At 37.4% G+C, this 25,604-nt stretch overlaps 1 protein-coding gene across 22 annotated transcripts in view; it reads right to left on the bottom strand.

Moving 5' to 3' along the window:
• The window catches only part of ANK3 (ankyrin 3), a 223,452-nt gene that overhangs the window by 87,591 nt on the left and 110,257 nt on the right, over positions 1–25,604 (bottom strand). For 21 of the 22 annotated variants that reach the window (XM_053450103.1, XM_053450106.1, XM_053450100.1 and 18 more), the window contains 5 exons: positions 7,563–7,664; positions 7,010–7,108; positions 5,311–5,409; positions 3,451–3,549; positions 2,210–2,395 (listed from right to left, as the gene is read on the bottom strand). In XM_053450103.1, coding sequence (XP_053306078.1) covers positions 2,210–2,395; positions 3,451–3,549; positions 5,311–5,409; positions 7,010–7,108; positions 7,563–7,664 — 585 coding nt within the window. Of the gene's footprint in view, positions 1–2,209; positions 2,396–3,450; positions 3,550–5,310; positions 5,410–7,009; positions 7,109–7,562; positions 7,665–15,024; positions 15,236–25,604 lie in introns of those variants that run through there. The other variant, XM_053450108.1, reaches the window with a different exon arrangement.

The raw sequence follows: 25,604 nt of genomic DNA, 5'->3' as shown, positions 1-25,604 counted from the left end.
AATTTGGTTTTAGGCACTTTAAACTATAAAATGTGTTAAAAAGTGACACATGCTTATATAACGGTGGGCTTGTAAACGATTAGTGCAAACTTGTTTCTAATCTTGTTCACTTGGGTAGCACAATACCATGCATGGTACTAAGGGTGATGTGCGTTGTAACATACACACTGCTGACAAATATGTTAACTTCATCTCTTATTTTGCGATTAAGGAGGTTAAGAAAAGTCAGCCAGTCGTATTGATATATCTTCTTACCACTCACTTTGGCATAGGAACCTTCCACTATATTATTAGTGCTTAACACCAGGCCATGGCACCTCAAACCATCAACTCATTGGATCGATATTGGGGTTGGTCTCTAAATCTCTATAACACTACTAAGTAAAACAAACTGTATAGCCTAACCCATTAGAAATTAAAGCCTTGATAAATTCATGCAATAAGCATTAATGCCAGCCTTGGAGGACCTGGATGCAACCATAGGTAGTTAGCAAGCATCTTAGTCATGCTATCCCTTCAAGAGCATTTTCATTGAATGTCTGCAAAATTCGAGTTAAGATCATCAGTTTGCTGACACCAGTAAGGGCAAGTGTCATGCAAAAAAAATAAAATATATATAGCCTAAAACATCAGTCTACAAAGCAGTTTGTCAGGGCTGTCTGCAGCTTTGGAAGGTGGCCAATAAAATAGTAATGAGTATAGATCAGATTTCAGGTACCACTCTGGGTGGCTTGTTGCTGAGCATTCTCATGGTCACTCGTAACAATACATGTTTCAGCTGCAGAAAGCCCTGCTGATACATTATTGCCCCCCATAGAACATGCTATGTAAAGGTCTAAAGCAAAGATTAATACTTCGCAGGAGGCAATGCAAGGAACAGATATTTTTATGCAGCAGTACTAAGGTATGGGCAAGTGATATGTGGACATATATACCTCTGTTGTCCTATTCACCATCATCTACGTTAACACAAGTGGAAGCAAAGAAGGGGAAAAGAATGAATGGTTAGTCCACCACTGATGGTATGGAATGTGGGCCAGCTCCAGAATGGATAGTGATATCAATATGATAATGGAGTAGGGTGACTGCACAGAGCATTAACACATTCACTTCAGTCTAAAGACTACAAAGATTATTAGTATTAAAGGTTCTCTGGAGTATATCCTGAACACCGCCAGTTGTTGACAGTAGAGTCCCTGTCAATTTAAATTTTAACAAGATCAATGCATAGAAACACTTCATGTGTGTTAGTGGAACTCGTCATTGGCTGTCCTATTGAGGGACCCTGGCAGGAAAGGCTGAGTAGGTCCTTCAGAAGTGCAAGGTGCTGCTCAATGAATTTCTTATTTGTCTTTTATTGGACGTTTATAAAAAATACATGCTAAAGCATACACATAATCTTATTCTACAACCTGATTTTACCTTGAGATAATATACAATAAGAGTGAATTAGAAAAGGCATATACCAAACATGTTGTGCACCCAGGTAGCATTCATAGTGGATGCTGTATTCTCTAGTTATGCCATTCGAGAGTTTACAGTAAGAACATGTGATGAAATGATAGAAAATGCTTCATGAATTTGATTTTTTGCAAGCCAAACGCACTTTAATCTAATTCTTTCAGTTATGACATCTTAATACAGTATGTTATACCTGAAAATCACCCATTATCACATCTGAAACATCTAATGTCCTACATTGTGGCGTGTATTTTTTTCCTTCTCAGTATTTACTGGGTTTAATAAATAATGTTTTATTTTGATTACATCTATGCTGTATGTTTTTGGGTTTTTTTTGGAATGAACCAACTATAATTCATTTATAAAGGCCTTGTTGTGTCTGTTTATAGAATCTCGATTTATTCTGTTAAACTGTGGCTCTACTTTAAAAAAAAAAATCATAGTTTTTTTTAACCATTTTGGCAAAACTCCCTTTTTCCTAAGGTTTTGTAACAATTTTAGATTATGTGGAATAAGTATTAGGTGACAGTAATTAAGCGGTGCAGACATTCAAATGAGCTGATTCTGTAGGCGCATGCATGGGAAAAATGTAAAGTTGTGTTGGAAGCAGGGAAACATGTATAAAATATAAAACATGTATAACATAGTACAGCTTTGCACAGCCCTCCTGCAGAAAAGTGAGGAACAACATTTTGCTTTCTAAATCATGCTTAATATAGCATCTTCAAACGTCGGGTGGCAAATGTACCTTTGACTCTATGTCAGCGTTATGGTCATTCTGCAAAAGAAGTGCCGCGGCTTTTGTGTCGTCCTTTCGGGCGGCAATATGTAGCGCCGGAAGTCGTACTTTTCCTTTAGTGTCATTTTCAAGGAGGAGAGAGACCACCTGATCATGGCCTTGCTGAAGGGCTACTGCCAGAGGTGTAAACCCATCCTTTGGGGAGAAATACAATAAAAAATACAATTACATGTTATTAAATATGAAGAATGGACATCTGCGGTCTCGAAATCTTATTTGAATCTACATCTTACTTTTTGAACATTGGCTCACATGTAGATGACCAATACGGCAATATATTTTTTTGGGTACATTTAGAACATAGGAGAAGAATGAATTCACTGATAACACAGGTCAACTTAACAATCTTCTTTTTAAAGCCAATATAAGTATGGGATGTGCACCTTAAATTTACCTAACAAGCTATATATACTGTGCTAATATAGTATGGCAGGTTATAGGATGGAATTAAAATTATCCAGTGTCACCACTAACATTAGACAGACATTCTGTCAATGCAGAAACAACTGGTGGGCCATGTACAAAGTATAGAAGACCCAATGAATAAATACAGAAACCACTGCTGCCCAGTTCCAGTGACATTTTGGACTTGCGCCAAAATCATTTTTAATGCATAACACCCATTGATTTATTGCGGTCTGTAAAAGGCAATTTGGGTGGGCTGTAATTGAAAAGCACACTTTGGATTGTGGTGCACCAATTGGTTTCTGAGATATCAAAGCATGGTCTTTCTATGCTACTATTGACACAACAGCTTGCATGTTGGCATGTCAATACGAGAGCTACTTTGAGCTACAAAACTGTATTTCTTTTGCCATTTGAGCTTACAGTTTCTTGCTTTGTCTTGTTGTTGTGGATCGCTATGTGAGGACACAGCAATGAAGCAATCTGGTTGCTTCGTTCTAATTCATGTGGGTTGGCTGCTTTAAAGAGTGATGAGAGCATAATGGTTTACCTAAACATAGCCTGGCACCAAGAGGAGGTGAAGCTACGCGTGGCAGGCAGGGTATCTCCAGAATGCCTTAACTATCTGTCCACTCTAATTGTTCACATTCTATTCTTTTATTCCTGATCGTTCAAACAACTAAACATATTGTTCTTTCATTATTATAGGGTTTCTGGCATACACCTTGTTTTAGCCATTTACTGCGCGCTCTTAGCTCTTGTTTTAAATATATATCATTTATTACCTCTGTGGCAAGGCTCTGGCTTGCTCCGTTATCCAGTAGAAAAGTAACCACTTCCAAGTGATTTTCTTGCGCTGCCATGTACAAGGGAGTGAAGCCATTCTGGAAAAAGCAAAATAGGAGCCAATTTTTCTCTTTTTTTTTGCACAAGAATGAGAAATAGTTCAATCGCATTGTAGGCAGTGCTATATACATCTATGGCAGTGACATGGAGAAGGTCATCAGAACATTCCATACCCAACTCCACTGGAAGAACCTTTCTTAGGAGGGTTTTGACACTTGTGTAGGTCTATGCCAGTTAAATATTTTTATTACGACAGCAGAGACTAACTTATATACTTTAGGACATCTGTTCTGTAAATATTCCAATTTTTTAATAAATAAAAAGTTTACACCAACATGGTCCACGTATTTTGTGCTAGTGTTCTGCATCGCGATTAAAGAAGATTAATGAGAAAATACTGCGGAAAATTCCTTTCTGAGTACTCATGCAAAGTATCAATGAAGAGATTATTCAGGAATGCATTTCACAGGACTCGGTGGGAGAAGACATGACCTCACTTTGGCTCAGAGAGGTGTTGGAACGATTTCACATATTTCATCACTCCCACTAAATCCTCTATATAATAATACGCGCATATATTTTTACGGCACATGCTGTGATTACACCTGGCATGAAAGGGTATGTTAAGTAACGGTAAATCAACCTGTCTGTCAGATTAATAATAAATATATTTACTAGGTTAATAGCAATATTTTTCAAGTAGAAAATGGCTCTTAAAATGTTTAATGCTAAGGCTGATACTAGGACTATAATCAAAAAAGAACCGAGATAAATCTACACTTTCCAAATGCATTGCCTAACAAGAACTACCCACCGTTCTCCTCCACTCGGACCCTGAGGATCACAAATCCCCCACCCCCACCCCCGAGCTTCTGGAGCTACTAACATTGCTCTCTTCAGCAATAATTCATGTTTAATGTCTGTCAGGAACTTTTATCTTTATATACTGATAATTCGGAAAGAAGTCCATTATTGGTTTGTTTGTACCAAGCCAGAAAACGATGGTGGACAGACTCTGCTGTTTTCTCATTAGCTATTCTGGCCATGTAACAATGCAGTTTGCATGACTAGCTACCAGATACAGAAGTTAAAATGCTTTCTGAGAAAATTATTCCATTTCAAATAAAACCACAGAAATCCTTACATATCCCCCTGATCGCATTTCTAGGAAAACAAAATGTAAACCAGCGTTTCACCTTTGAAGGAAGTCAACGGTAAATAATAAGTATTACATATTTTTGAAATATGCCTAAAAGCAATAAACCGCAGGGATAAAAAAGAATAATAAATAAAATGAATTAAATATTATACATTGCAATGGCTTGATTTCTTTCTGCACAAAACCACATTTCAGAAGGTGGTATGTGTTATGCATTATATATATATATATTATATATATATATATATATATATATATATCTATAGTCCACAATATTGCACGTTGAAAGCAGATAGCTTTAGGAGCTAACAATCACAAAAAATGTGCATATCTGGGGCTCATGATTCAATCAGGCTCTTGTAAGGTGGCTATTGCCCATCTAACATGGCTGGGCCAACATCTTTTTTTATTTGCAATTCTCCATATAGCCACTCGACCTGGGATATCAGATGTCTATAGGCTGTATTCCCAACCTTCCTTGGCTCTTTCTGTGGGATTTGTGTGCAATCTCCAAATAGGAAAGTGTTTTTGATCTGAGAGTCAGGGTTGCCCTCAATCTAGACAGGAGACAAACCCTATAAAGTCAGCAATAACAAGCAGAGCTGTAGAATATATATATATTTGTATTAATCATATTTACCTGGGATTGTGCATTAACATTGGCACCATTTGTAACCAACACCTTCACCACTTCTGCTTGTCCAGCCAAAGACGCTATGTGGAGGGCTGTGTTACCTTTCTGAAAGTCCAAAAAATTAAACGAAACATTAGAATCTATTACACGTACAATGATACAATTATACTGAATCAATATAATCTGTAGAACATCTTGCCGTAAATAAAGAGGGGTATTAAGGTCGTGTCCCTTAGATAACAATCTACTGCACAACAGAGACTAACCAGCCACAGTACTAAATGTCACGGAACGTGTGCACTTATTTCCTAGATCCAGTCATTTATTCATAGAACAGTTTCCTAATTACTATCAGTAGTTAATGCAGAACATAATACAGGCATTCTATATGTTATCAAGGGACATCCTTCACACTGTCAAGGAACAAAACTGTATAGGAGTTGTGTATAAAAAGGGTTTAGATTGTAAGCTTGCAAGCCTCTCTACTTAATGTTTGTCTTAGTCTGTTTTGTCATAACCTTTGAATGTATGTACTGTAAGAAGCGGTGCGTAAATTAATTAAATGAAAATTAATAAAAAGATAATAAAAATAATGTTTTAAAAGTGGTCTTGTCTTAGCACCATCTGGGAAAATTTGTCCAGAGTCACTTTCTATACATAACCTAGTTTGTATTTTAAATTTAGATCTGAGAACGGTATGGAGGTTATAGTGACTGACCTATCAACCTGACACTCATCTCACGTGCATGAATGGAGGAATAGAAATGCTTTATTCATTACTTTTATAATTTATAATCTATTTCTACTAGATTTATAATCTTTACACTCAATTTAATAACAAAATGTAACACATGCGTGTAATACAAGCCTATGGGTATCACTAATAAAACATTTTATTTATGAAGTGCCAACAAATTCCATAACATTTTACTGTAGCTTCTGGCCCTGAAAAGTATTTATTTTTTTCCCTCCCTTGTGTATGATTCATACCTCTTTTAAAGTAACCAGAAATGGGAAACATTTCGCTGGTAAAGGGGCAGAGGAACAATTGCCCCCTGGGCACAAAGTGCAAGCGGCCGGATAGAAAGCTACAGTGAGGTAAGAGTCACCCCCTTATCTCACTCGAAGCATACTCTCTGGCTGCTTGTTGAGAAGTTAAGGAAGGGAGTACGTATGTATGTATAAGTGTGTGTGTGAGCATGAATGTGTAAGTGTGCGTGTGAGCATGAATGTGTATGTGTACGTGTGTGTGTGTGAGCATCAATGTGTATGTGTGAGAGGGACTATGTGTTAGCATGAGTGTGTAACAGTGTGTTAGTGAATATGTGTAGGGTGCATGTTAGTGTAGGTAAGTGTGAGTGTGTACATGTGTAAGCGATAGTGTACAGGTTTGTTTAAATGTGAGAGTGTCTGTAAATCCCATTCTTACCGGGGCCAGAAGATGCCAGCCCTCCCTTAAACCGGTGTTTTGCTTAACTACAATGTACATTGATTTTCATCACGTAAGATAACATTTTGCCAACTGGCTAGTGCGTAGAGGTGGAGGTGGTAAGACAAATGTTGTTGGGACATGAATGATATATTTTGAGAAACTAGGCAATACAAATATATGTGAAAAATGTAACGAAAAATTATAATTGATCATCTATAGTAGAATTGCTTATTTTGTTAGTAAAAACGACACCTAATCTTTACCGTCACTCACCTTTGTTGATGCATCTACATCTGCTCCTCGCTGTATCAGCTCTGAGACAATTTCTATGTGTCCTTCTTTGGAAGCCAGATGTAGAGCGTTCAATCCATTCTGAAGAAATGAAACAGGTTTCATCAGATATCGGCAACAATAATTCAGTCGCTCGTACCAGGGAATGCCTAACTCCAGTCTCCAATGGCCACCAACACCAAGGGGCTTTCAATGTTACACAATATTCATTGCACAATGGTGGATGCTGACTTGCATCGCTTCAACATCAATTTCACGCCATGCATCATTCCTCATTACATTGCTTTAGCTGTTATCATTCTGCTTTAATCTGCACTCATGTTCTGAAGATTCTTCCTCTATGAATTTGCCCCTTTGCCCTGATTGACAACCAGTGGCAATAATCATAAGACCAGAGCTATAGCTCAGTAGCTGCAGCTTCTCCCTAGATTCAGGGTTTTTTTTCCTCAATTTTTAAAAATGTAATATTAAAGTACTCATAAAACACCCATAAAACATCATTAAGGGAGATAATATATTTTCACAGAATACTAACCTGATTGCAAACGTTGATGTCAACTCCATTTTTCAGATAGTCGAGGGCTTTTTCTAGGTTGCCGGAACGGGCAGCTCTTAAGTAACTTGCATTGGTGTCAGTCTGGAAAATAAAAATAACCAAGAATATAATGATGGTATTGATATGCGGTTAAAAGCTCGTCAATGCTCTATATGCAGCCGTTTGCAGAAAAGTTTATAAATATTATCATTATAATATATGAAATTCTTTATTTATACATTGTGTAATATATATTGATGGGATCAACAGAAGATGGCCACATGTCAATATAAGTCATATATAAGTGGCAATTAGTAAAGTTTTAGGTTTGTACTGCTTCTCAAGGTTACAATAAATAAATAAAAACTACACCAATCTTTTTAATGCCTCTTAGCAGATACCCCATCCGTACCCTGAATTATTCAAGAAACATTCTTTGTTACTTTGTTATAATATTAATGTTAAAAAAAATATTCAGTTTTATTTTATTATCCTAGTGTTTAAATTTCAACTAATTATGTTACATGCTTTCATTAACTTTACTGCGGGGGTGGTAGATAAATGGAAGAGCCTCCCATCAGATGTGTTAGAGGCTAATGCAGTAACGGACTTTATATATGAATATATGAAACTGGCAATGTAGTAAAAATATGCTGTATTAAGAGTAAAGCTATCAAAAACAATTATTTATTGATTTATACAGCTCTATCACATACTGGAGCGCTGTACAATGGACACAGATAGGACTCAATAAGTAGTACAAGGAGGAAGAAAAGGTAAGGACAGAAGTGCTGAAAATGAGCTTACAATCTAGAAGACACAAAGGCTATTTGCGACATGGTGTTAAAACGAGTGCATCTCCTTGCACGCAGATATCAGATCAGCTCTGTTAAAAATAGAGACTGTTTTCTACTACAGCCAGTGTCGTGCCTGTAAGCTATATTTAAATCCAGCAATAGCTCCATTGCTTTGTTTATCGGAGGCATGCAATCGCTGCCTTGGAGTCTAGGATGCGAGATAATAGCATATTTCTCTGTCAAACGGCACGGCTGTTCCGGCAAACAACTCCGTAGGGGACTGGCTGTAAAACATGTAAAGCAAATGAAATGCTAGATGCTTTATTGTAATTGACTGATGCGTCCGTAAACACGTGATATTTACCGGCAACATCGTTTCTGATATGTCTATAATACATTATTTTTCTTGATTTTCTTTCACATTTACATGTAAGTCATTAGAAAGCAACGAAGTCAGATATTTCTGTATATCCTCTCAACATCGATTTAGAATAAATGAGTTTCTTTACAGGCCTTCGGCAAAGAAATCGACAAAATTCAACCATTTCTGTCTAGGAAGGATTCTCCTATGTGACTGCGGTTATAATTATTCGAGTGGCGGGTATCGGTAAGGGAGGAGCAATTCAATATCAAACATATTGTATCCATCATCCCCTGTTGCCTGCCCCATGTGGTGGGCTCAGAAAAAGTCAGCTCCAGTGCTGGCTCGACGAGGACACCAAGAAGAGGTCTAATGAGACCTCCAATGTCCAGTACATGAGCAGAAATGGGAGCACTTTCCTGCCACTGATTGGCTACTTTTAGTAAAAATAGGACCAAAATGGGGCTATTGCACCTGCAACTTATCTTAAAGTTAAGTGCTTCAGTTTTTTTTTTACATGTTTAATAAATGCATAATAAAGTACACCATTCTTTCATGGTACATTAGGTTGTCCCTTTAGATTCTTTACACAATGTTGATCCAAGGAGAAATCTGATTTGGAGTCAAGAAGAATTTTTTTTCCCCATTGAAAGCATAATTCAAAATTGCTGACATAAGGGGTTTTTTTTATGCCTTCTTTTAGATCAACAGCGGTAAACAAGGAATAGGAAAAGGGTTGAGCTTGATGGACACAAGTCTTTTCTCAACCTAAACTGCTATAAACTATAAACAATTAGCGTTATTTGCCATGTAAGTTTTATTGGGATGCCTCTGCTGCTGTCAATCTCACTGTTGTTTTTGGTAAACACTAAACACACTGCCCCAGTCAAACACGGTCATGTTTGGGGTAACATAAGTCCTATTTAGATCAGACAATGATTCCAAAAACAAATGTTCAGCCTCGTTGGCTTCTTTTATTGGGCTGTGGGCCAAGACATTTTCTTGCTCAGCATACAGAGCAGAATCTGCTAGAGACCTCGCCTTACAATAAACACGGTTAGTAGACAATCTGTAACGGATACACTGTCATGTGACAGATATGACTACGAAGCGTCGGTACGAAATGTTTTTGAAATTATATGAACATACATGTTAGGATGAATATATATATATATATATATATATATATATATACACACATCAAAAATATAAACAGGTTTATGTTATAAATCTTAGCACCTGCCCACTGATCTAATTCAGGGCAATCAAGTGGGGGGATTTTTTTGTATATAGGTTTACGCTACTGATCATAAACACTTGGAATTATGGATACTGACCAAACAATCTTATCATATTGGTGATTAATTATTATAATATCAACTTGGTAATATGTATGGGGCATTGTATAAATACGGTATATTCTCTAATCTTTGATGTACCAGAGGGGTTTAAAGATCATGGTTATCCCCATTCACGTTAGTAATGATTAACAAGTATACCATATTAATGGAAGAAAAACTACTTTTGGCTTTGTGTAGCTTGGTAAATCCTCACTGCATTAAAACAAAAATCCGCAATGGAAAATCAGTGTGTTAAATGTTTAGCTTTCAAAAATACACTAATAGCCAGTTCATAAAAGGGGCGCTTCTCGCAGGCCCTCCTGGCAAAACCCGGAGACTTCCCAGGTATACCCTGCACGGTTAGCACTGATTTCATTGAGATCGATGCCCTGACTTCTACTAGCCTAAACTGCCTATGCAGTAAGTACTTTTTTGGCATTTTTAGCATATTAAACAAAGAACTTACAAAGAACTGTCACTTTAACAAGTTCACCGTTTGGCGTCATATATAAACATATATAAAAATACAAATAAAAAGTTATGTTCGTATCAAAATATACAGAGAAAATGGCCTGTGAGATATTCAGTAAACATCAATCACCAATGGACGTGAGATGAAAACACATTCTGTGGGTGTAGATGCTGCATCTGTTTTAAAACTTTAATTATTATTATTTTCTGCATTTTTTCACATTTCACAACACTTTAGGAATCACAACTTCCGTGAGTCTCAGATCTAACATAGCCATGGTAAAAATGTAGCTAATTAGGTACATCTTGTACAATCGATCACAGTTAAAGGGACAGTCCAGCCATCAGATGTACTTTATTGTTAATGATAGCTGATATTTTACCACCGTTGTCATCTGAATTAATGATGACAAGGCTGATTATCGATTTCAGATAATCTATAATAAAATACAATATTTAGACACCAGACAATCAGTATAAACAGTATGCTTAGCTAAAAAGACGAATGCTCTATAACAGCAAAGAGCCTGGTACATTCTATACATCTTAATTTTAAGAGTGCAAGTAACACGCCTAGAAATGAGTTAAAAAAAATACTTTCAAGAAAACAATCATTTTGGTTACAATGAAAGAAAAAAACCATAATGTATATGTCATGTAATATCACAAGACGTCCAGGGAATAAATCCTACCTAACAAGATAACACGTGAAGTGACACTATCAACAAAACCACAAGACAGAAGGTGCTGAGAGTAATGAAACACATACAAACATTAAGGGGCAGGAGAGCTGACCGCCATAAACAGCCACGATTACACGCTGTCTTCTGTAACGCACCTAAAGCAAGGCACTTAACATTGTAGCTTATTAAAGCAGACTAACTGCAAAATTCTGCATGTCAGTGTTAGCTCTTCCGTTTATGTATACATAATCCATGACCCATCATTCAAAAAAAAAAGGGCCCTGTCCATGTACTATATAAACGCTTTCTCGGTCAATGAGAATACATGAGCTTATATTTATATTGATCGGAATAAAAGCTTTATACATTAGATGGACGTTTCCAGTATTTTTGTGGGATTGTTTGAAACCCCATTACCGGATTGTATTTTAAAGCAGCTTTATACCCACTAGCTTTACGAGATAATATGTGCGAATATACGTAACATGATGTTTGTAAGCAGTACATTAACACTGCCATCATGTATCATGTGGATTACTTCCAAATGCCAGCCATCAATCATACCCTATACAGATGGGCATGAGGAGTGAAAGTCTTGAAATTTCTTATCGGTTGGAGTATCTTATACAGGTATATGAACGGCATGTATCAGAATGTAAATATACATATTTTGAACCACATACATAAAGAGAGAGAGATAGATAGAAGACAGACAGACACAAATGATATAGATATATACAACACATACACACACATTATATATATATATATATTTGTTCTGTCAACTTCACACAAGTAACAAACACTACTGCTCTACATTTCATATATATATATATATATATATATATATATATATATATATATATATATATTTACAAAAATGCCATGGCTCAATAACAGAAGTTTATGTTTTCTGGTGAATAAATGTAGACAGAGAGAATATAACAGAAAAATCGTATAGTGAGACTTCCCAGAATATTAAAACTAGATAGATTTCAGCTCCTGCCACCGATTCAAAACATTCACCGATGCAACTATATAAGAAACAACACAGAATAAACTTAAATGGTTTCATTAGAATATTCAATTATTGTACCAGGGACGGGATGCTCTTTTCCATTGTCCAGTTCACCAAAGGTGGCCAGCCCCAGATAAAACCATCTGCGCACAGGGTATCCAAAAGTGTGCTAGCAAAACCCAGGGACGCCACGGTAAATACCATCCTATTGTTAATGTAATCAGCCTCATACGGGGTCAGCACACTCCTAAATCCAGGGCACCGGCTAATAACTATTTCACTTCTGTTCTGGATCCTGATTCATCTCTGAATACAACATAACCCAGAAGATGTATCCCAACCAATGACTTCAGCGAGGTTCCGAAGCCTGTTTTCACCCGTCAGTTACACTAAGCTAACCTGAGCCATAACTGTATATGGTCTAGGGGTTTATGTGCCGCATCCAGAAAGAAGTCATCAATGAAACCTTTACACAAATTCCGAGCCTTATTTATTCAAGATTTATATATATATGATGGTTAAGACACTCAAATATACTTATACAAAAGAGATCTTTTTCGGAACACTCCATAACATCAGCAAAATGAAGACATCTCACGCACTTTGACTTGAGGAGGCAGAAAACACTTTTAAAGGGTGCTATTTTGTAAATAACCTTTACCATATAAAATATTCTCCTTATGTTTAGTGTCAGACTTACTATGTGCCTAAAGGCAGAAAGTTGTGGAAAATGAAAAGTGACATCAAAGAGTATGACGAACTTCCACGGAACGGAGAATAAGTTATTATGATTTTGACGATGTGCTCACAGCAATGTACTAAAGCATTTTATTAAATCATATTAACTAGCAGCCCGGTGCTACCCACAAGTCAGGCATCTATCTGTACCATCTGGACTGATCCACCTTAATTTACTGTAAGTAACCCAAAAATGCATTGTATGACTTCTTAACATGATCTAGGTCCATAATCTTATATACACAAGGTAATTACTGAGCGGAAGATTACATTTGATATGCTTGGTTATCAGTGACGGTGTTGGAATGTTTATCTAGTTTACTAACGGAGGCGGATGAGCGGGGAGTAGTGTGCCACATTGCTGGAGCTAACCCAGACCTGCATAAATAAGGACTACAACATTCGGGTTTTTACCACTCCTCATTATAGCACACATGCTCAGTAATTTCCATGCACATTACCGTGCATGGTTATTACCCAATAATGTTTATCGACCTAAAAGTCCATAATCGCTACAGTATCTTAGAAGAAGGGCTGGCAATATGTTGATTTTGGTTTGATTCCAAGTAACAGACATCTTATAAAGGAGATGTTTTCGGATAATGCCAAAAAGCTGTCTGAATGTATATCCCCAAAAAGCTTTGCAAGAAGGAAAGCAAACCCAAAATATGATGAGCCATAATCACCAAAATTTTACAGACTGCGCTTATTTATTAAGTGCACAGCTGCCATCTCCTAGAAAATGACTAGGTCAGCCTTCATAATACGTCCGCAGTTGCATTACCCATCTAGCTTATCCCATCGGGCTGATTCGGCGTAAGAGTAAGTGTACAGTTTGTATTAAAGTTCATCATCAAAGATATCATACAGATCATTAAAATGTTCTATTACGTAAAACTGATTAAGATAGCACAGTCTACACACTAGAACTGGATTTTTTTTTTTTTTTTTTTAATATCAGATGTCTGGAAACATCACAATATATAAAATAAGGTTCTTGAAGGTGAAATTCACTTTTTATTTAATTATTCCCAATTTGAGATTTAATATAATCCCTCTAGAATTGTACATTTTGCATATGAAAATCTCGAATCGCAAGAAATCAAAGTAAAATGATTAATTGATGAGTGCCTAGAACACATCATTGTGTAGCTTAGTGCTACATTGTTAATATATGTTAATGACAATATACCGTATCTCCACATACATAACGGTTAATGCAGCGGTGTAAACATTGTACCGAATGACATACGTTTAGCTAGTTTCCAAAAATATTCAGCATTGTTCACCCCCAGGTAGAAACCGTCAATCACGACAGTACTTTAATTATCACAAACTACACTGCATCACCTTCATTTACATACTAATGAGCTTAATAAAATAGAAACTTAATAAAAGTATTGCAGAACCATTAGGGTCATATTTTTTAATTCAATTTAGCATTATTGCAGTGCATACAATTAATCGAAGCTTTGTGTTCATATTGGAACAAGTAATGAGAATTAATGCAAGAAAATATTATTATTATTATTATTATCTGTGTTCCAAAATATTCAATAAATTCCAGGCAATCACTAAAATATTTAATCATGTTTGATTGACCTTCAAATAAATATATAAACAAACATTGTTCTTCTTAGGAACAAGCCTTGATAATAGATATTTGACCTTCATATGTCTTTCCTATTATTATTCTTTTAATTTTAAAATTAACCTATTTCAAAATAAAATATTAATATTGAAAATCAAATGACCGTATTATTTTGTATACTGTCACATATGCTTAGATTTTATACATTTAGAATTCTAAAACGCCTAATATTTGGTTTAATACATGTTAACTGTCGTCTATCAAGAACAAACGAACACGCGTTATATTTATTCAGTGGCTACATTTAACCTAAAGGCAAGGGCACGGGCGAGAGCCATGTGCAGATGGGTGTAAACATTTGCATCTGTTCCCTGCGCTAAGTTACACTAAACATAACAAAGCAATTTTCTGTCCTTATGCTGCTCGCGTAAAATGTCTTTAGGAACTGACGCAGGAGCCTTACTTGTTCAGAGAAGCGATCTCCCTCTTCGACAGCCATTTTCTGGGCTAATAATGAAACTTGATAATGTGATTGTTTAACACATTGGGCTCTGAATCACGGCAAAGCTATTAGATCCCAAAGCGAGCGAGATATAAGTCCAGATGCCAGAGGTCCGGGTATCTCAAAGCTTCTGAAGGGCTACTCACACCCCCTGCCACTTGCAAACAACATTAAACATGCACTATGGGGATTCCAAGCAGACCATATTTGTAAGCTCCAGTCATTCTGTGTATATGTAACCATGATATGCAGAATACCAAAAATAGCCACGGGAATTAGCTGGTTACTTCCCTACAGTTGCTTGGAAGCTCTCAGTACAGGCTTTTGTCATTTTGCTTATCAGTGTCCTCTGGTGTATTGCAGAATACTTGGAAAAACTAGAGGTCACTAGGAAAAATTCTACAAAGCTACCAGGAAAATGGCTAATGCGTCTAGCACTCAAGTAGCCAAAGCTTAAGCCATCCTTATAAAATATATATATATATATATATATATATATATATATATATATATATACAATCCTACATATATTAAATGCCTGAGTATATATACCAAGGTCCTGCTAATTAAAGCTTATTCTTCTCGGGTTTCCGGTACTGTTGCACTTGGGTCTGGTTAGGACAGTGGTTAACGAAGTATTAAAACTGGGCAAGATTTTAAGAAATCCCAACGAAAAGTAATTTACCAACAACAACACATGTTTAAGCAAAGTCCTGGAAAATTAGAAAGGGAAGGACAGTCTGTTTATTTAGAGGATATACCCAGAATATCTCAATGTGTCTAACAAATGTCAGGAGGCTGCAAGGAGGTTAAAGCATGAGTTTTCTTTTATTTAGGAAAAGTGCCAGGTGGGGGAGGGTAGGTAAGTAGAAAGCATTATATACTTAGGTACATAACATCCATACAGCAGGTAGAGGTGGTTCTGTTTTAAATCCTCTAATGTGTGCTTATTGGCTTCAAGAGGGAATTGGGCGCAATAGATTGTTATGTCAGGTTAATGACTCGCTTCCTTATCCTCCAATATATTGCATACAAACAACGCTGCGAGTATAAACATGTGATTAGATGGCCAGTTTTAATAATCTTGGGATTTCAGCTACATCTCAGTTTGTACAGTTCCCAGCTGCAGCTCAGAGAATGTACTATGACATCACACCCCAGTGATGGAATAAAGCCTAGAGCTAGCAGAAGCTACAGAGCAGAGGCTCAGTCAAAAGCTAGACTTGACTTTGAGCAGACATAGCGATGGCTGTTCTACTGAGAATTATTGTTGTTACCTTCTTGTTGGTGGCAGAGTTTAGTGCTATGCCGCTTCCTACGGACATGATGGAAAGCACTGAAACAACGCAAGGACCGTGCCCAGTGACACCAGGGGCTCGTGTAAAGCGATCAGTGGGCGATGCAGTGACCTCAGTGACAAAGTGGGTCATGATTGGATCGGCAGTAGGCCTTGTGGCCGCATGCATCGGTTGCTTCATCTGTTATAAGATTGTGAAGACTCATGGGGACAAAATACCATTTAACAAGTTGCTTGAATGAAGCAAGCCGGAGGAGGAGGAAGAGGAAGAGGAGGGAAGTGAAGATCTTTTTTTGTGTATTACTTTGATGGCTGCCCAAGAAATCTAAATCATTAATATTTTAAAAGATCATTTGCCCCAGCTGCGACTCAGGGCAGTCAACGTGGCATCGCAGTACTGTGATGTAATAAGACCTGGAGTTGGTGAGAATACAGAGTCTGCAGAAAACAGGGCGAAAAACGAGAGGTCATATTGAATGAGTGAAGACAAAGTGATGGCTGTTTTTATGTGCTTCATGCCAGAATGAAGCAAGCTAGAGGGGGAGGAGGGAAATTAAGATTTTTTTTTACTTTGATGGTTAAATAAGAAATCAAAATCATTAATATTAAAAAAAAATGATATGTCCCAGCTGCGACTGGAGCCTGGAGTGGGTCCCTGAGCAGAGTCTACGGAGAAAAGGAGAAAACTGGAGCTCATACTGAACGAGTGAAGACATACTGATGGCCGTCTTATGTGCTTCATCGTTGTAACTTTCTTGCTGGTGGAAGAGCTGCTGCACCATTTCTTTCTAACAGCATGGAAAGCATTCAGTAGACCCGAGAACCATCTCTACTAACACCAGTGTCTGTGAGAAAAGATACGTGAGCGAGACGGTGACCGCAATGTCAACATGGCTCATGATTGAAGTGGTAACACTTCTTGCGGCCGCTTGCATTGGTTATTCCTGTGCGCAGAAACTAGATAGAAAACACTGGGATACAAGGTCCAGCCGGGTTAAAGCAAGCCAGAGGAGAAGGATGAAGAACCTCCAAGTCAGATGGGACCTGATTCAATTATCAAGCCTTATTTTGCCCAAACTGCACATTGTTCTCTCCCCTGTTCTTTAAATAAACATTTGCATTGATAGCTTTGAAGACTTCCAGAGTTTTGTTTTGTATCAGCTTTATTTTTGCTTAAGAAAACTGAAACAGGTTAAAACGGGATAACAGAAACAAACTGGTCTTGTTATCAGAACAATAGAAACGGTCAATACGTAATAATGTTAACATCAGGGTAATTCTGAATTAAACCACTTGTTCTGTTACTAAAATAACCAAAACTAAAATAATTTGAGCACTATGCTCCTTGTTATTGTGTAAGTGTATTCCACAGAAGTAGTGTATACATTGATGTATGGACGGGCTTTTATTTAAGGTAAGAGATGCATACCATTAAAAGTCAATTTTAAAGTTAATTTGCATCCTGTTGGCGATACTGTTATCATTTATCAGTTAAAGTGTATCTATCTAATAGTGGTACAAAATATATACTAAATGCCAAAAAGGTAAAGTTGAGCTTTATTGCCAATAATGCCGGTGTGGCTTTTAGCGCCAGGAACTGGGAATGTGAATATATTAAGATGATTACATAAAAAAGAATTTTCTTTGCATCAAATAAGATGAGAGGTCTACACGCGAATAAATAAAAAAACAATATGTTGCCAAAACTTTGCATTATAAGAGAACGCTTACTTGTTCTATCTTGAAAAGGCATGTGTGCAGGTTTAGAGAAATAAAATGGTAAATTGTGATCGTGTACTTCATTAAAGGTAAAATATGCTATTTTATGTCCCATTGTAATTAAAGGTTTTATTTCCTGATCGTATTGTACCCATTGGGAAAGAAAAAGGAAGCCCGGTAAGTGATTATGTCACACAGGTAGAACCTGCTAAAGCGGTGCACTTAAAGCTATGTTGCATTTACTTTAGAGTTGCATTATCCCACTAATAACCACACAGTCCCAGAAATATATGTAAATAACATGACTAATATTTGAATTTACAGTTATTTAGTATAGTAGAGGCTAATATCCCAAATTAATGTAAACATTCATGGGACGGGCATACGGCCATCCAGAATCTAAGACGAGACAAAGAGCTGATTAAGGTCTAAGTCGTTACATCAGTAAAAATGGGCAGACAATACCATGGATGTTATTCCTAACACACAGGCATTTTTAGAATACGCAGATAAAGCATATTTATTATAGCTTATAAAATCAGGCCCATTATCCAATTGTTATGCTGATTATATCTTATAAAACACAAAATCAGGGTCTATTAAATATTTTATTGGATTAGTTAAATATAATATTAACTTGGGAAAAATAATCTTCCAAAAGTGTTAATCTGGATTTACCAGCCAAGATTAATGTAAATGTATAACGTCTTTGTGGGGTGAATGACAAATTGAGCACAGATTACATAGCGTTTGCTGACTTTCTTGCTGAGGCGTTTGCCGTTGCTCCAAGCTGTGGGAAGATTCTGCAGTGACTCATCTGGGCTTGACTTTCTTAGACAGTAAGAAGACAGTAAGACTCTTACTCATAACAGTGAACACTCGACATACCTCCACAAGTCTATATTTAAAATGAGGACACTTGCCTCTTGTAGAAAAAATCCCCCCTCTTTAGATCCTTGCTATTTGTAGGGTTTTAAAAAATTAGAAGCTGGTCCCCGAAATCAGGGCAGTCAGACAGAGGTAACTTCTCATTGAGACCCTCAAATGTGTGTAAGCCATATATTAGGATTTCATCGCAAACCCTGTACTGTGAGTACTGATTTTGTATAAAACCCTATTGGAATACATTTGGGTAATACTTAAATCAGGAGCGGGCTGGGCCGGGGGGCAATTGCCCCCCAGGCCGCCCGAAATATAATCTAAACGGCCGCTGGGTGCTGATGCCGCCGGCCGGCGCTACTTTAATACGTTTTTTTAAAATGTAATATGGCAAGCCGGATCGGCTATTAAATTAAAAAAAAAAAATAGTATTAAAGCAGCGCCGGCCGGCGGCATCAGCACCCAGCAGCCGTATGCGATGGCCGGCAAGTGATGGGAGAAGCGTGAGGGGTGAAAGCTCCGCCCCCTCGCACTCACCTTTCACCCCTCACGCTGCTCCCATCACTATGCGGTCATCAGATTGTTGGAAATCGAATCTAAACGGCCGCTGGGTGCTGATGCTGCCGGCCGGCGCTACTTTAATACTTTATTTATTTATTTTTAATATGGCAAGCCGATCCGGCGTATTAAATAAATTAAAAGAAAAGGATCAAAGTAGCTCCGGCAGTTTAGGTAAGTTTTCCAGCAGTCTGAAAGGAGAGGGGTGAAAGGTGAGTGCAAGGGGGCGGAGCCACTTCACGTAACTTGCCCCCCAGGCCTTAGGCTGCCAGCCCTCCCCTGACTTAAATCCTCGTCTTTCTTAAAGACAGACCTCAGGACCAATGCACTGCTCTACACAGGACAGCACATGAAAGTATAACGCATGCACTTTATTAAGTGATGTGTATTCAAAGGCACTTGAGGAATTCCTGTCCAAATTCAGCATTTGTAGGATTACCAGTTCCTCAAAATACCATACCTACCAACCGTGAAACGGTACAGATTTTGAGGCATTGGTGCTCTTTTTTACCACTATGACATAGTATCAGACTTTACTGCACTCTGGGAAAGGACAATGTGGTAACATACGTACCCTTCAATCCAGTGTGACAAAAAGAATGACCGTGAAATACTATTTTAACTTGTGGGTATGATGGCCTCTTTGTGATGTCCTATTTCTGATCCATTTAGTGTTTGTGGGAAAAAAAGACAGCTGCCAAAACAGCCACAAATCAATGCTGAGTTAAGGGCATGACTAATATTACCAAAGTTAGCTCAACTACTTTATGTAGCTGGATCATTTACAAAATATCATCTAAGAACTTTACAGATGCAAAACTGTTCAGTATGAAATTCATAGTAAAGAGCTGGGATAACTAATTATAAGGGTTGATATTGCAATAATACACAAATGACCATCCTTTCATTAGCATCTGTTGGATTTAAATTTGAAAACTGTCTTGTCCACATAATATCTTATCGCGTGTAAAGTAACAAAGTAGCAAAGCAGACATATACTCATTCGGGCAGGCCTGGACCAGTCATCGGGTAAATCGGGAAAATGCCTGCTGGATCGGCATTAGCTGACCATAACATACATGTTTTCCAGGACACGCATTTTGATGAGCCCCGATAAAACGCTGCTTTCAGTATGAGAGATGTATAAATGTCCAATTGGTTCCCTTCTACAAGTCTATACATCCCACATACTGCAGGGCAGTGTTTTATCTGGGCTGGTTATCAATATGTAAAAGTTATATGTGTCCTGGAAAACATGACTGATGTGGTCACCCTAATCGGTGCCCAATGTAGCACAGGTTTGTTATTTATGACAGGCCCCGCATGTGGGACAGGAGAGGGATTTTTTTAGTAGGGAATTTTTTTTTTTAAGATTAAGATTAAACAAATAGGTGTACTGACTAAGACAGATACAATAAATACAATTTACAAAATAAAGATAGACAACACGATGTTAGTCCAACCTAACCAGTAGTTACGGGTTTCAGAAAAGCAGATGTCCACACAAGAGTATCAGGAGGCCAAACAAGTTCTCCTGATGACTTCAAAGGGAGCACGTTCCTGCCATGGGTTGTCTACAAGCAGCCAAAGTGGTGTGAAAAAAGGACCATAAAGGGGGCATTTAACTACAGCTTTTCCTAAACGTACGTTATTCAATTAATTCATTTTTTTGCAGGATAAAGAATGCATATTAAAACATTTACAACGTGCTTTACTTTCTCATTGGAGCTGAAAGGACGCCGTATATAACATTTTTTGTACATGCGTAATTATCTTGACATTAACATTTTTCTTTAGTGGACATTAGCTACATTACACTATATACTATATACATATGTTTATGATATAAGATGCTTTAAATACTGTCTACTGTTCTAGGTTTAGTTTCATAGAGATCTATGTTCTACCTCTGCAATGATCCTAGAATGAAATATCCGAGGAATGCTTTAGAGTCCTGAGAAACAGACGACAGACTGCGTCATGCAGTGTTGAAAGGTATGTGGGCTGCATGCGGATATCAGCTCTGCTGCCATATAGATGAGGTCAGAGCTGCATTACTTCCAAGCCTGCCAGTGCTATTTATAATGCAGAACCTACTATTTTTAATATTAATCCATAATACTCCAGAAGATAGCCATAAAATATGTTTACTAATTTATACTGATTATATAAAATCTAGGAGGTTTTGTTCAAGCCTTCTGACAAGGTTACAAGCTACTGTTTACCCATAATCTAGAAATTGATTTCTATCTCCCTTTTTTAATATAAATGCTCTTTAAAAAACATTCAGCAATTTAGCTGATGTTCTCTACTTTAACATCAAATAAATGTTAAATAGATACACGTGGATATGTGCATGCCATTGCTTATTATTGGGCTATGTTTTATCATACATATTGCGATGCTGTCTTATGCTTTCATTACTAACAAAGTAAAGACCGTGCAATAAATCAATATGTTAAGGTTAAACAAATAAAGAAAAGCAAGTGTATGCTTTTTAAACTTTATGGCTGCCACTAGGCTAATGCCTGAAAAGTCTTACTTGGCTACAAAAGGGTTAACTCCTGCAATGCAGAGCAAGGAGCACTGTAGCTTGCTTGTAATGCCTGCTTTCAAAGCTGGAGAACATGATTTAAATCACAGTATGTCCTCCTTGTGACCTTATTTCTTCTCAGTACCAAATTTAGCTTGTGCTCCATAGTGCAATGATTCCGCCATGTAAAATCACGTAGAGATTTCTGTCGCATATAATGAAATCCTAATAGACTTAGTAAAATCCCCCCCCCGACAGACAAGAAAAATAATAAGGGTCTGTTATAGAGTTGCATAGAGTTGCATTTGATGGATCTAGGAAAAACTATGCAATGTGGAGCACAAACTCCACAGAACTGCAGCAAACACACTTCCTAACACTAGACATGGCATTGATATGTATAAAGCAAATGCCACTGATATACTAGAGTACCTAAAGAGCTAGTGAAATGAACTGTTATTTGCATGTTTTCACTTGGATCGTCTGATCATAAAATCAAAAAGAAACTATGGCAATCTCTTAATCTCCAGGAAGCTGAGTGGGACCTTGGGTGTCTTCCAGTTGGGCAAGAGTGAGTATTTGTCCCCATCCCCTGTAAAGTTTTTCCCATCGATTGAGAAAACTCAGTGACATTTTGAATAATTCAATTGTCTGTCCTACCAAGCAGGAATGGTTCCGGACAGCCTGCACAATGGCAAGGATGAATTTATTTCAAGCTCTTCTGCCTCCAATTTCATTTAAAAACTAAATATCAGAGAGGAGCTGTAGCGTGAGCCTAGATAATTGTGCCTGTGCTAGACTGGTCATAGTACCCGGTAGCATAGGCAGCCACCTGGGGCCCCTTAACCTTGGAGGTGCCCATGCCAGAGGAGCATGGCCAGTTGGAGAGATCATGGATCTCCCTATAACCAGCCCAAAATGTAGGGAGTGCAAGGTTTGTTCCTTGGGACCTCTGCTCCAGTTCTCCCTAACATTTTGTGAGGATGATTGATGCTGAGCACCAGGATATGACGTCATAACCTGTGCTCAGCTCTGCAGCAGCATGCAACGTGAGGGAGCACTGAAGCAGAGGTCTGAAGAAACTGACCTTGCGCTTCCACTGCAGGATTGAGAAGGAAAAAAGAAAGGTAACTGATGGGGACCAAGGGGGTAAATGAGGAGGAGAGATACAGATAAAGAAGAGAGATGATGCTAAATAGGATAGATCACGAGAAAGTGATAGATATTGAGAAAGGATAACGATATGAATGGAAAAAAATAGAAGATTTAAGGAGGAAAATTAGAGAGAGATCAAGAAAAATGGAAAGGGTAATGAGAAAGGGAAGGGAGTGTGTTTCTATTGTTTAACCCCTTAAGGACAATGGGCGGTCCCTAAACCCATTGAACACAATGCATTTTGAGTCCGTATATGTACGGGCTTTGTCATTAAGGGGTTAAAGACACTGACACTTAAAGGCACTGAGGTGCCACTTGGTCTAAAATGGCCCTGCCTGTCTGTGTACTGACAGCATCAACTGCCAACGCTCCATATCATGATCTTTATCTGATGATGCCATGCCCCGCTGCAAAAAAGGGGGTATATTAGCCCACCTATGCCTTACCTGCCTATGAACCATCCCTCTCTACTGTTTTGATTGTCTGATTTCTTGGACCCTATTGCCCCAGCTGACTAAGCAGTTTTGGTTTGGATTCTGTACTGTTCGATATCGTTTTTGTGGGTTAATAAATTGTCCATTTAAGTGGCATATAAGGACATGCACACATGTTTACTATCATGTTTATTTATGTATATATATACTTATGATATATTACCTATTTCAACCAAAATTCATATATTTTACCACCCTATGAGCAACAACCATGTAAGACGCATGCTTTCTGTACCATATAGAAAGGTTTGCTTTTGTTGTGGTTTCAGTTTGACAGCTGCATGGTTCTAGATTCCAACTATACCACTCATTTTGTTATTTCCATAGCAACTAATGCTAATGTCAAATGCTGTATTAGCAGAACAGCTGAACTGCAGATGGAGAGAGGAAACCTTGTAACGTGTGACTTACTTCATCACACTGGGATGGTCACCTATTCCACCCACTTTTTTTTTTGGTTCAAGAATTTTGTTTTCTGTCCAGTCCCATCACACGTAGCTTAAATACTATCAATATTTTCATGTCGGATGCGCAGATGCAGGCTGACACTAGCCTTTTATCGGCTTAGTCTGCTTCCTGCTGCCTTTTCCAGATAAAATGACTATACTATTATCATATGCGTAATAACGGGCAGATTGGGCTATCAATCTGGCGTGACAGCACTATACAATCAGCACAAAGGAGCCAGAGCTCATTTTCACAAAAGGTTACAATCTGCCTTCAGACACGCAGAAACAATGTTAAAATAAAGGACATATATAAATACCTACAAATCTCTCCAATGTTTGTATTTTCTCGCAAAATCTTAATAATCACGGAATCCAGAAAAATAAATATTTTTTAATTCTACAGCATTATATATATATATATATATATATACACAAACCTGACTGCCAGTACACCAGCACTTGAGTGCCTACACCTCTCTGATTTAATAAGGGTGTAATTAATTTAAATATATAAATATTATTTATATAGTGATTTATTTTAGCATTTACATTATCTCAATGGGCAAATTTATACCGTTTTCTAGAATGTTTTATCATCAAATTTTTATATCAAATATTGAGAACAGGAGTTTTGATGAAAATTCTAAATACTAGGAAATGTAGCTTTTTTTTTTTTTTTTTAAATACCAGTATATAAATATGTTTTTAATGCTGGCTGCAATTAAAAAAGGACATTTCTAACCGACAGAGAAAATAAGTGTTTTGCTTTTTTTTTGGCTCGCTATTTGCTGCTGCAGTTGTTTTTCCTGGGTTCCCTTTAATTTAGCTCATCATGTGAATCAATGTTTTATGAGAGTATTAGCTGTGATTGTATCACCAAAAGCACTGAACTGTGAAAGAACGATTACATTTTTTTTTAAAAAGAGCAGTGTGCAAAGGCAGGCAGAATCCTTTCCATTTCTGGATCTTTTTTTTCTTTATATGTGCTTCTCAATTATTCTTGGTTTCTATGAATTATAAAAGAAACAGGAATTTCTGCATACACACAATATAAGCCGACTTTTTTATTTTTAAATCATTTGAGGTTTATTTAGACTGAGACTGTTTGAGTTGGTATCCAGCTGCATACATAAAAAGAAATACATGGCTAAAATGTAACAATGGTGTAAAGAAAAGCAATACAAATGAAACATGCGTTAAAACCTGGAACATATTAAACAGATGTGTAAACAAATGGACTTAATTTGTTTAAATCTCAAAATAATGCTTTATGAAAACACAGCCCTATTTAGCTGTTGATAACCTTAAGAGACTGGTAAGATGGGTCATCAAGATAAATTAGACATTGGGGTACATGGGAAGACCCAGCATATGAGGAGGGAGACGAATGGCTCCCGTTAACACTTTCCTCCTGCTGAACTGGACATTGGGCATAATTCTGCCTGAGTATTAGATGT

The sequence above is a fragment of the Spea bombifrons genome, chromosome 11, assembly GCF_027358695.1.
Source record: "Spea bombifrons isolate aSpeBom1 chromosome 11, aSpeBom1.2.pri, whole genome shotgun sequence".
In the NCBI taxonomy this organism is placed as follows: Eukaryota; Metazoa; Chordata; class Amphibia; order Anura; family Pelobatidae; genus Spea; species Spea bombifrons.
This window is presented reverse-complemented; position numbering and strand designations above follow the sequence as displayed.